At 43.8% G+C, this 12,817-nt stretch overlaps 2 protein-coding genes across 3 annotated transcripts; both read right to left on the bottom strand.

Moving 5' to 3' along the window:
* Positions 1 to 2,143: 2,143 nt before the first annotated feature.
* LOC308174299 (heterogeneous nuclear ribonucleoprotein A/B-like) lies at positions 2,144 to 7,047 on the bottom strand. Of its 2 annotated transcripts, XM_080549377.1 has the most exons (9): positions 6,970 to 7,047; positions 5,958 to 6,296; positions 5,420 to 5,588; positions 5,071 to 5,229; positions 4,708 to 4,863; positions 4,069 to 4,168; positions 3,643 to 3,798; positions 3,451 to 3,536; positions 2,144 to 2,843 (listed from the first exon to the last, which is right to left on the bottom strand). In XM_080549377.1, exons 2-8 carry the CDS (start codon positions 6,281 to 6,283, stop codon positions 3,466 to 3,468), a joined length of 1,137 nt encoding a protein of 378 aa, XP_080405503.1. In that variant the 5' UTR covers positions 6,284 to 6,296; positions 6,970 to 7,047; the 3' UTR covers positions 2,144 to 2,843; positions 3,451 to 3,465. The 2 variants fall into 2 exon arrangements, with proteins under 2 accessions (XP_080405503.1, XP_080405504.1); XM_080549378.1 differs by lacking the exon at positions 3,451 to 3,536.
* A 2,405-nt stretch (positions 7,048 to 9,452) lies between these two features.
* Positions 9,453 to 10,720, bottom strand: btg4 (B-cell translocation gene 4; the record flags this gene model as incomplete). The annotated part of the gene is made up of 4 exons (XM_080550161.1): positions 10,539 to 10,720; positions 10,275 to 10,412; positions 9,801 to 10,077; positions 9,453 to 9,689 (listed from the first exon to the last, which is right to left on the bottom strand). The coding sequence occupies exons 1-4, from the start codon at positions 10,709 to 10,711 to the stop codon at positions 9,453 to 9,455; spliced, it is 825 nt and encodes a 274-aa protein (XP_080406287.1). The 5' UTR covers positions 10,712 to 10,720.
* Positions 10,721 to 12,817: the final 2,097 nt, after the last annotated feature.

The raw sequence follows: 12,817 nt of genomic DNA, 5'->3' as shown, positions 1-12,817 counted from the left end.
AGAAAGCGATAATAGGGAGAAGGTTTTTCCTTCCATCAGTGGCCCCGGGCCTGAGCTAGATTACTCTTCCTGCAAGGAATGGTGGATTGCTGATTCACATGCTTGGTATTCAAATGTATTGATTGTAAGTCGCTTTGGAATAAGGCGTCTGCTAAATGCCAAAAATGTAAATGTAAATGTAAATACCAGGCAGCTAAAGGGACAGCCCCCGCCTACCTGAAGGAAATGGTCACCCCCCAAACTGCAGTCTGTTCACTCCGCTCCTCCACCTCTGCTGGCCGACTGGCCCCACCACCTCTACACCAACACAGCAGTCACGCTGCCCGATCGCATCTCTTCACAACACTGGCTCCCTGCTGGTGGAATGAGCTTCCCACGGCTGTCAGAACTGCAGTCACTACCCATCTTCCGTTGTAGACTGAAGACCTCCATCTCTTCAGGTTACATCTTAACTGCTCCTCCTGAGACATCTACTGCCCCCCAGCACTGTGTCTCCTGAAGACACCCGCTTTTCCCCTCTTCTGTGTCCCCTAAAAACTTCTATTGACCCCCTATATATATATATATATAAAAAATTAAAAATACCTAGGTTTAGAAGAAGGTGATAGAAAAAGGTTTTTTCCTTCTATCAATGGCCCCGGGCCTGAGCTAGATTACTCTTCCTGCTACGACTGGTGGATTGATGATTCACTTGCTTAGTCAAATGTATTGATTGTAAGTCGCTTTGGAATAAGGCGTCTGCTAAATGCCAACAATTTAAAATGTAAATGTGGGTGGAGTTGAATACATACACGTGTCAGGGTATGTATTAAAACAGTATAATGCTTACATTAACATCAACAGTATACTTAGGGTTGAAGTTCTTTAGAGAAGAGATTTAATGATAGGATGTTTAGGTCAAGATCAACGAGATCAAGAGATGGCCTGTCTTTTCAAGTCAAGTACTGCCCTGAAGGAAGGTGTCTGATCCTCTCCAGGCAGAGTGCTTGCTGTGTGTTGCCTAAACAGTCTGATAAGATTTGGGTGTGCGAAAGATCCACTGCAGTCTTCCCATGGTAAATTTCCATGGTAAAATACAGCGTAAAGGTGCAGTACATTAAATAAAACCAATGGTGACATAAAATGGCATGTTTTCTCAATCATCAGCAGGTAGTGTCACATGGAACACCTGATTTAGAACATGTAGGGCCGGTTTCAGAGACAAGGCTTAAGCCTAGTCCTGGACTAAATCACACTTTCAATGTAAAATCCCCATTGAAGATGTTTTTTAGTCTAGGATTAGACTTAAGCCTTGTCTGTGAAACCGGCCCGTAGTGTCACATGGAACACCTGATTTAGAACATGCTCTGAGTGGTGTCTTGAGGGAGGATTCAAACCCAGTCTGAAAACACAGCAAGAATAGGTCAATATAAAGTCAAACTGTGTGAGGCATACATGATAACCACCACCCTAGACACTGCTGAGAGGTAAGGCAGCAAGTAACCTGAACAATGTAACCAGACTTAGGAGACACATCACAGGTTAGGAATTACCATTTGCTGAAAATGCATTGCACCGCAAAATTAATCCAGTTTTTTCAAGCTTATAAATCCTGCGAGTTTGATAAAATCTTATGTCTCACTGCAGGATGTTCATGTGGGCAACATGTCCTGAACATAAGAACAGTCTCTAAGGAGAAGTCATATATCAGTACACACCGACGCCGAAGTAGATCATATCCAAGGCCGGGTCATGAATCTTCTCTCAGAATGATTAACTGCCCAGTAACACTTTCACATGGCCTCCTTGCATAACACTTAAAACTGCTGCTAAGAAATAGTGAGAATGTTTTCAGGTAGAAAACAAGTTGAATATTGTAAAAAGAATCTAAAAGGGGAAATGACTAAACACAAAGAAACTGAATAACTCTACACTAGCCTAACTATAACGTCTAAGTGTAACCGGGTGTTGAAATAGAAACTGAAATCAGGAACACATTGCAAAAAAAAAACAAAAAAAAATCTACTTGTGTGCCCCTGATAGAATTAAAAAGTTTAGATAGGGACTCATTCCTGGCAAAAATCAACCTTCTAGGTAGTATCCATTTATATAACTTTAGCTTTTAACAGTAACCATAAATAATCATTAGAGAAGCACGCAAATATTATAACCAAAATGTTTATTTCTAACAACTTGCCAAAGACACGATGAAGAGAGATTCCAGGAACAGGAACTCCCACTTGCAATATTTAGCCGACATTAAACTGTAACTGTAATTTCTATCAATGGCACTTTAACACAAATTAAAACAAATCAAAATAGAACTACTGGTTGCTTTCGTCTACAAGCCAAGATGCTGACATTTTCTAGACAAATCTTTAAATGAAAATCACATTTAGCTAGGCAAATCCCTTTTACATCATAGCCCAACCCCACACCCAATTTCATTGCTGCGAGTCTTTGTTGCAACCTGTTGTCGGAAAAGGAAAGTCATCTAGGAAACACCAGAAAAAAATTACTCAAAATTGTTTTATTTCAAAAGCCCTGACAGCTTCCGATTCTCATGTAAATCCAGTAGACATGTAAAATACAACCATACAATACATTAGATTCAAAAAAGGTACCAAAAAGTACAGTAAAAATAACACTTCCATCTCTGGAAATGTGGACCAAAAAAAAAAAAAAAAAAGATAAAACAAAAACGTGGAAAAGTGACATTAGCTTCCCCAGTTCTGAAGATGTTCTGTACAAGTGGAGCACGAGTCTGTCTGTCTGTCTGTGTCTGTCATCCCATAGGAAAGAGTCAAGTCCTGCATACTTCTGTTACCGCTGCACTGAGGCCTCAACATTGAATTACTTGAGTCCTGAGAAAAGAGAGAACGAGAGAGAAAGAGACATTGTTGCACATTCACTAGTGGCAACACAACCCCACCACCCAGCATCAAGCACACAGAACAGCTAGGGGGGGAGGGACAGACATGCAAGAAACAGGGGATGAGTTAGGAAGCCAGTACTGCTGGTTAGGTTGATCATAGCAGCGTAGCATTAAGGGGAAACGCCAGACATTGGTTAAAGATCGTAGTGCAGCTTTAAGCAGATAGTCTCCCATCTCAGACTCTTTAGAAAACCCAGTGGTTAACTTTCCAACATGGTCCACCGCAACATCAACCCTTATTGATCCAGTAGTGTAGTTTTAGGGGTGCATCTTAGATGCATATATTCTGTGCTGGTAAGTAAGTTTGAGGTAATGTACCCTTAAACAAGTTACTTGTTCTCAAACAGCACTATGTATTTATAATCAGTTAAAGTTCCAATTGTTGATGAGTGGAGTAATTTCATTCTAATCCACAAATAGGCCTTCCCCTTTAAGCCAGACTGTTAATCGTGGCCTGGTAATGTTTTTGGCAAAACAGCCACAAATCTAACAGCTAATATGGCACCACAGTATTACAAAGGCACTAAAATGCATACCTGCACTACATGTGATCAGTATGGCTTGTAGCTACTCTGGTGGCCTCCACGTCTTGGAGTTTTCCCATAGCTTGTATTTCCCTGGTCTGCAGGAATAGAGAGAGAGGACTGAGTGCTTCTGTGCAAAGACAAGTCAAACAATCAGGTAGGCGCCTGCCTAGTGTCCATCCGTCTGTCTGCCTGTATACTCACTGTAGTCGTAGCCACCTCCGTAGCCATAGTAGCCGGAGGAGTAGTCATAGTTGCCATAGCCGCCGTAGCCTTGCTGGCCGCCGTAGCCGTAACCCTGGCTACCGTAGCCTTGACTCCAGTAGTTGTTGTAGCCCTGGTTCCAGTTCTGACTTTGGCCTGAGAGAGGAGGGTAAAAAAATAAAGTAATCCAAGAGTATCGATAGACTCCAGACAAACTGCTGTTGAAGACCTGCTGCCCCACCCCCCCTAGTCGATACAGTGGGTTCTCTCCCTCGATTTCTTGTGTCCCCTCTCCTCCTTCTCAAAACACATTGGGGGAGGAACCTTAGAGATCTTCTCCACAAAGGCATTTAGAGGGGGAGACCAATAAGGATGAAAGGAATGGAGCCAACACTTGAGATTGAGCCAGTCTGTTGCATCACTCACCACCACGTCCCCTGCCTCCCCGGCCTCCTCCGTAGCCTCCCCGGCCCCCAAACTGCTGCTGCTGGTACACCTCCTTGGGCTGGGCGATCTTGATCTCACACTGGAACCAACCAAGAGAAGAGGCATGGTTAGTCACAGCCCAGGCTGAACAGAAAATGATTAACATAAACATGCAACGGGACTACAGACAAGATATAGATTTTAGTCACATCGCTATTTTATACAAAGTCATGGGTTCCAAGTTATCACTTTCAAAATCCTTTGTGTAGTTGCGTGAAAACTGTCATTGCATAGTAAATGAAAATGCAATGAATGATTCAACGTACAGAAACCTGGACCTGAATTCTGCCACGAAAAAATACAAGTGGGTCAAAGAGAATGCAGAATGCCAGTAGCACAATAAACTACTGCATGCCAGGGAAGGGCTACTGTTGCCATGGCTCATTCATATTATAAGGATACATTGCTTTAACATACCCTAAAGGATTTGAGGGGAACTATTTTAGCATGCACCAAGTAAGTAAGGAGTTTACTCAATATAATATGCTTCAAACAGACATGCATGCAGTACTGATCATCCCATCACCAACATTCCCCACCATCAAGAAAATGTAAAAAGGTAATAAAAAATATACATACAAGGCCTTCTTTTCCGTTTGTTACCTTGGATCCACAAACATTATGGTACTTTTTCTCAAGACATTTTTTGACAGTCGACTCTTCTTTGAATGTAATGAAGATAAAACCTCTCCTCTTTTTGAACTTGGGATCGATGGGAAGTTCAATGGATTCAATCTGGAGGGAAAGATAAAGACAGGGTTAAAACACAGCAAGACAACACAGAAGCATTCAGAGACGATGTGTACGTTCTTTCAGAATGTGAGGTTTCTAAATAACCCCATTTTGTGGTTCACCGTCACTTTTTCACTACTTTGCAATTCCATTGCATTTGATTCCAACCTTTATTAAGTCATTTCTCCACTTGTACAACATCTTACAAACCTCTCCAAAGGCCCCAAAGTATTCTCTGATGGTCTCCTCTGAGGCTTCAGGATTCAGACCTCCAACGAAGATCTTCTTAGCCGGTTCCTTCTTCATGGCCATCGCCTTCTTAGGGTCGATCTGACGCCCATCTAGCCGGTGCTCCTTCTGTTCCAGAACCTTCAGGGTCAGAACAAACTATGGTTTAGTCTCCAAGAGGACTCCGCAATAAGGCAATTGTTGAAACAAAAAGAGAATTTCCCCTTAGGGATCAATAAAGTACACATTATTATTAGCTTTTGTCTAGCCAATACTCTGACCCACAGAAATGGAACTGAGTATGGGCAGTGTTGGGTTGTGTTTCGTTCACCTTATCTACACTGACAGCCTCTTTGAACAAGATGAACCCAAAGCCGCGTGACCGCCCCGTGTTGGAGTCCATCTTGATGGTGCAGTCGGCCACCTCTCCAAACTTAGAGAAGTAATCTTTAAGGTCTTTTTTGCTCGTGTCCCAGCTGAGTCCACCGACAAACATTTTGCTGCAGAGAAACATGGAACACGAGTTAGTTTCCTTAAGGGCATGAAACCAGGCCACTTCCCTGCACGTCTGGACGATTACATCACTCAAGTTCAAGGGTGGGTCAGACTTACTGTTTACTAACTTAAGAACATGCATTGTTAGAGAAACTGCACCCCCCCCAAAAAAACACCCAATTGCAAAAAATCAAGTTGATCGCATGTGCGTGTGACTAGTACTGAAATGCTGCCAGTTTCTGCAAGAGCCATAATTGTTTGTCCTGCCCTTCCCCCCCCAGGCTGCTCCATGGCGCCAAAGGGATTCAGCAAGGTTCTCTTAAAACGTCGGTAAAACAGAAACATGGCTCACGACAACCACGACTAACACTCACCCCGCGTCATCCTCGCCTTTGCTCGCGTTGATCTGCCCGCCCTCCGCGGCCCCGTTCTGGGCGTCCCCCTCTCCCTCAGCCAGGGCCTCCATGTCTCCTTCCCCAGCCTCGCCTCCCTCTCCCTCTCCCCTTGCCTCAGCCTCCTCTCCCTCCACAGCCTCCCCAGCCTCGGCCTCCGTCTCTCCCGTACAGACTTCGGGTTTCTGCGGGTCTGTGGTTCCCTCTGGTTGGACTCCTGCTGCCCCGTTCTGCTCCTCCTCGCCTCCTCCTTCGTTGCCGTTCTCGGAGGTTTCCTGTTCCATGATCTGTTGCTCAGCATCGGCCATGATGATCGCCTACCTAAACGGTGAAAGAAGTGTTTAGGAGGAGAAGGGAAATCGCAGACCAAAACCGAGTTTCCTGCATCGCCAACCTGCACATTAAACCCTGGATATTGGGGTAGCTGCAATTGGCATGCGCGTCCACACCAGAGCTGTTAACTGTGAATGTAATGTTTATTTCTCTACCTTAAACTTTTTCCAATTCCAATTCTCGGAGACTGCTTATGGTAGAGAAATTAACATTCAATTCAGAAGCAGGTGAGGGTTTATATGTTAGTTAGGCCCTGCGGCTACCGGCGTCTCTCCGCTAAGCTAAACTAGCCAGCTAGCTAAAATAGCCCAACTATCGCCGTTTCAGGTTAGCTGAGCAGCTGTATTTAACGATAAGTCAACGTTACATTAACAAAACATGACATTTACTGTACATTGACACGTTCTAACAACTGCATTGAGAACATCTAGACAACAATAACATGTTACCAGGCTAGCTGATACTACAGGCTGAGCTCGCGGCCTTGCCTCGGAGACAGCTAATCGCGTTAGCTCACCGCTAGAAGCCCCAGAACCAGATTCTATCGTATCACGGTGATAATAGTTAACGGCAGTTTACACGCGAAATGACACCAAATCGTTGAATCACGGTAAATCGACCCGATTTGAACGGAATATTGAGCGAATATCTCCAAGCTTACTGTTTAAAAACTGAAAGCCGGCGGCCCCTTTTCAAGATGGATACTCTCCGCGTTCTGCTAACTCGTGGCAACTTTTATACGACCGGATGTTGGCCACCCTGTAATAAGAACGGCCGTGATTGGGTAAAGAGAGCGGGCGCTTTAACGGCAGCGCTCTCCTATTGGCTACTTAAGCTTGTGCTCTTTCTTCACTTTCCTGCCCTTTCCTGCCATGAAGGCCAACTACAGCCCCGCAAAATCGTGACGTTAGAATTATAAGGTTCTATCTCCATTTTTGTCAAAATTGAGTTTTTTTTTTACATAATCTGATCCATTAGGTGTTTATTAATGCCTGTGTGGTGTTATTTTTAAAATGTTGACATTTTTGAGTTAGTAATTAATAAAATACAAAGGTTCCATCTCACAAAACATAATGGAATGTAAAAACGTTGACGCTCAATATCTCTGAACTGCCCTAAACGGAGATAGAACCTTATCATTCTAAACTCACGAAATGATGATCCCAATATTGAAACATTGTAGCTGTATTGGCCTGTATTTCTAATTGTTATTTCAATTCTAATTACTAATGCAATTCTAATTGTATTTCAACAGTGTGACACTGATCTAAAACAAAACCATCAATGATGATCATGACAATGGCCATTATGCATCCTGTACCGTGCACTATGAATGATTATGAGTATGAAATAAATACATTTGAACTGACTCGTGCTTTTGAATGTGCATTTGATGGAGAATCACTTAATGTCTGGGTCCACACATGGTTATTATGAACAACATTGACATTGACACTGAAATCCATTGATTTACAACATTACAATAGGATAACATTATCTCTCCTTATTCTCTCTCCACCAGGTAAAATGCATTATCAATGTTCATAAACTGTCAAATGTGGCTGAATGGAAAGGTTAATTTGGTACAAATTATAGACAATTTATAACAGTTAGTTCCGACCAAGAGGCATTGCATGAGTTACGATATACAGTATAACAGCACTGGGACTTTTAACTATATGTATCACTCCGCCGCACAGGTGTTCTATTAAATGAATGAAAGGTCTGAAAGCTGCTAAAAAGTTACTGGAGACCATCAGAGACCATCAGACCACCGAGAGCAGAAAACGATGGAGCAGCGTGCTGTCTGATGTCAACTCGTCTGACTCTGAATCACATTCACACATGCCACCAAAGCGACTGTCAACCGAGTCATATTTCACTGGTTGCACAATACATGGAAATGTACAAAGAAATGTACACGATACAAAGTAGCCAGTTTGTGTTCAGGTTACTAGGCAACAGTCCAGTTGAAAAGTCATCTGGACCAGTTAAATACTTTAATAAGGAGCTTTGTTCAACTTTTGTGTTGTTCTTCCCTATTAAAATAATTGGTAATTTAATTTGATAATAATAATAATAAATATTATTTAAATATCTATATAGATACAGCTTCAGAGTAGCTTCTCAAATGTCACTGATTCTTTACATTTGATATTTCGTCTTGAATGTTGACTGTGTAGTTCATTACATGTTAATTTATGTTGTCATCTCATTAGACCACACAGTCTACACAGCTTAGGGGTAAGGCTTCTTGACAATATTTATGTATTTTCTAAATTAAGAGGACTCCCTTTAGCCCAATAGGTCAAAATTCCACATAGTAACTTTTAGAGAACCAACTTTATTTAATTTTTGACTCTTGGTTGTTGCAGAGAGCAACCAGAGTCCACAACATCACCTTGGTGACAGCACCTGCTTGCTTCCTTAGGGCAAGTCTGGGCACGACCCAATGCAGGGCACAGGTCTGTACACACAGTCACCGTGGAAACCCCAGTGTTCTAGACCTGGGTTTGACCAACACAGCAGTCAGAACTTCTGCAACAGTGACAGCAGCGGGTCTGACCAGCAGGTCTGTACAGCAGGTAGAATCATACAGATTTCTCCCCCTAGTAGAAAGATCAAGACCACATGGACTCATTCTCTCCATCTTAAAACAGGGCACAAAGCGACAGCATGTCTACACTGCTGCAACTAATGGAGTACAGGTGGGTCATGATGTTTACTGTTCTGTCAATTTGTGTGTGTGTGTCCCTCAATGTTTGGCGTGGCGTAATATTGGGGGTTGGTGTATAGGCAGTGTCGATTAACTGATTGTTACATTGTGATACAGCAATCACTAACCATATTGCCAACACAACAACAACTCGAACTCTACAATCTATCAGGACTGGGACAGAGACAACCCTTGAACCAACTAAGTCAGACAATCGGTTTCTTAAAAAATGTTTTTTATTTTATTCAGACATCTTTTCCACGTTACAATTTTAAGACAACATAAAAAGGGTTTATTAAAATACTGTCAACTTTTAAAATGAATGCTCAAATCAGCATTGCGATAACCATTTCATAAATAAATGTCATACTTTTAACCTTCAATTTAAACTGTCCAGGTACCCTGCTGGGTTCTACAGAAGTTGTTCTCTAGGAGCGGGTCTTGCTGACCCAGTGGTACTTGTCGACACGGGGCCCAGTGAAAGAGAAGTATGGTCGGTAAGGTTTAAACCCTTTCTGGGAGCCGAATTGCGAGCTGTGCTGGGGGAACTGGCCTCCACCTCCAGGGGGGCCATGTGGAGCATAGCCATCCCCAGGGAAAGCCTTCCTCTTGGGATAAGGTGGTGCCCAGGTCTGGGGGGTGGGTGGAGCAGCGAACTCACTGAACTGAGACAGAGAGAAAGGACAAAGGGTTAGAGCACTCATCTGCCCACTGGAGTCAATTGTAGCAATTGTAGTTGGGGTCTAGGACAGGAGTCAGGGTGGAGGTACAGGTACCTGGTAGACACTGTTGGGGTTGCTGATGGTAGGGATGGTCTTGGGCTCGAGGTTGGAGACCGGGGCAGGGGCCGGGGCAGGGCAGGGAGCTGATCGGCTGCTGCTGCTGCTGCTACACATGCTGATGTCCCCACCCTCTTCATCTGAGGACTCTCCTGATTGGATGTCTGTAGCGGCACGCTCCACTGCGTCATGTATGCGGCGAGAGAACTCCCGGTCTCCACGGTGACAGCCCTCCAGCAGCGACACGCAGAACGGAGCACTGCGCTCGCCATATCTACGCAGGAAACAGGTATTGCTACTACCTACTCAGACCAACCTGTCCCCTACCCACTAGTTCTAACCTGTAGTAGACCATGCCCATCCAAGCTTGCAGATATTAATTTGTTTGAGGGCCAGATAATCTCTATGCTTTTGACCAAGATCACATTTCACAGCTCAATACTCAAATGTCAACGTCTGTTCTAGACTCACCTGCAGGACACCTCTCCTGGGTCGACCCAAACAGTCAGCTCCCGTGGCAACCCCAGATCTTCGTAACACACTGTGCTCTTCACACACACCTGCTCCAACAATGGATCCTTCAGCTGGACACGGTTCATACGCAAACACCTACACAGAAAACAGGAGAGAGGAAGAGAGGGCGTTATGGAAAAGCAACAAGACAAAAATGTAACAAATCAGATTACAATTGGGCCCAGTCGGTATGCGTGTGTGTGTGTGTGTGTGTGTGCTAACCTGTAGGCCTGGCCCTTGCTGGGGGTCTGTGGGTACCAGTGGTTCTTGTAGTTCTCAAACAGAGCGGAGGTCAGAGCAGCAGCGAAGCGGTCTCTGTGGTCGTTGTTCAGACGGCCGTGCCTCTTAGCCAGGCGCACTAAGAAGAACACTGCTGCAGCAATCTCCTCCTTCATCTCTACACGCTTTCCTCTACGACCTTACCTCCACGCTAACTCACACTGAGGCCTGTAGCTTTCCTCTACGACCTTACCTCCACGCTAACTCACACTGAGGCCTGTAGCGTCACCAACGACCTTACCTCCACGCTAACTCACACTGAGGCCTGTAGCTTTCCTCAACGACCTTACCTCCACGCTAACTCACACTGAGGCCTGTAGCGTCACCAACGACCTTACCTCCACGCTAACTCACACTGAGGCCTGTAGCGTCACCAACGACCTTACCTCCACGCTAACTCACACTGAGGCCTGTAGCGTCACCAACGACCTTACCTCCACGCTAACTCACACTGAGGCCTGTAGCTTTCCTCAACGACCGTACCTCCACGCTAACTCACACTGAGGCCTGTAGCGTCACCAACGACCTTACCTCCACGCTAACTCACACTGAGGCCTGTAGCATCACCACACTGCCTCAAACAAGCTGGAACTAGTTGGGCAAAAAACAGACAATAAAACTTCTCCGACCACAAACAACAATCTGAGTCCCAATCTAGCAAACAAATTTGCTGTTCAACTCAGCGTTTAGCTTTTCATCTGGACACATTCAGCTGTTATAGTCCCCAAAACATATGTGCTAGAAGAGGATTAAATCTGTCACCTCATCTGATAAAAACAAAGAAAGCTGGAGTTTATATAAAGAAACCTCAGGTCAGCGCTTCAGCAGCATTGAGATCTCTTTAGAAGGTGTCAGCAGGAGCACACACACCTGCAACTGGTTGCTTTAATCATGAGTGAACGTAGAGTGACCATAGATATATAATTAATAGAATGGACACTTCCTAGTGGACACTATTAAGGTACCAGCCATATTGCCTCTGTCTGAGTATTCTGTGTGTAAGATAGGGGTGGGAATATATCATTTTGTAGGACACAGAATTGTGAATATGTGAATAACACAATTCACATTCAACGGCTTTATTTAGTGTGCTGTATTGGCTGTTATTACCATCATACTCATTCTATTTCTATTAATGAAGAATGCATGAACATCACTGCAGAAGGACATGTAATAGAACAGCCTAGTCAATGTCCATTGATGTACCAGCCAAGGTCGCATTGAAGGGCATGTTCATTCTATGTCATCTGTTTCTGTAAATCTGTTTAGATGAATAACAGAGCAGTGAGCATATGAGCTATGTGGTTGGCCCTGGGCACATCAACAGACAGGACATTCATGTTCTCTAATCAAATACTATTGATTAGTTATGTCTGCATGCAGCTGGGGGAAGTGCTGGGTGACAGCCTGGACAGACTGACAGCATGGTTCCTCCGCTCGCAGTTAGGTTTCACACGCGCATAAATTAACTTTGCGTGCGCGCAGTTAAATCGTGAGCTTAGAATGATAAGGTTCTATCTCCGTTTAGAATGATAAGGTTCTATCTCCGTTTAGAATGATAAGGTTCTATCTCCGTTTAGAATGATACGGTTCTATCTCCGTTTAGAATGATAAGGTTCTATCTCCGTTTAGAATGAGAAGGTTCTATCTCCGTTTAGAATGATAAGGTTCTATCTCCGTTTAGAATGAGAAGGTTCTATCTCCGTTTAGAATGATAAGGTTCTATCTCCGTTTAGAATGATAAGGTTCTATCTCCGTTTAGGGCAGTTCAGAGATATTGAGCGTCAAAGTTTTTACATTCCATTATGTTTTGTGAGATGGAACTTTTGTATTTTATGAATTACTAACTCAAAAATTTCAACATTTAAAAAATAACACCACACAGGCATTAATAAACACCTAATGGATCAGATTATGTAAAAAACTAAATTTTGACAAAAACGGAGATAGAACCTTATAATTCTAACATCACGACATGAGTCATACTGTATTGGAGCGCAGATCGAAACCTACTGGTTTCTCACCTCTGAGCATTCTGGGCCAGTAACAGACAGATACCGATGCCGTGGATCGGATCACCGGGACATCCCTAGATTTCACTGCCACTCAACCTGTCAAACCTGCAACTCGAAGTCTTCTCTTCCCAGTTGAAACTGAGACTTGCTTACTTTTAACCACTGTTGAGCTGTGCTTGAAGTTGTGTTGATGGTCTGTGAGCCGCC

This window comes from Nansenia antarctica, assembly GCF_963989245.1.
Source record: "Nansenia antarctica genome assembly, chromosome: 20".
Lineage (NCBI taxonomy): Eukaryota > Metazoa > Chordata > Actinopteri > Argentiniformes > Microstomatidae > Nansenia > Nansenia antarctica.
This window is presented reverse-complemented; position numbering and strand designations above follow the sequence as displayed.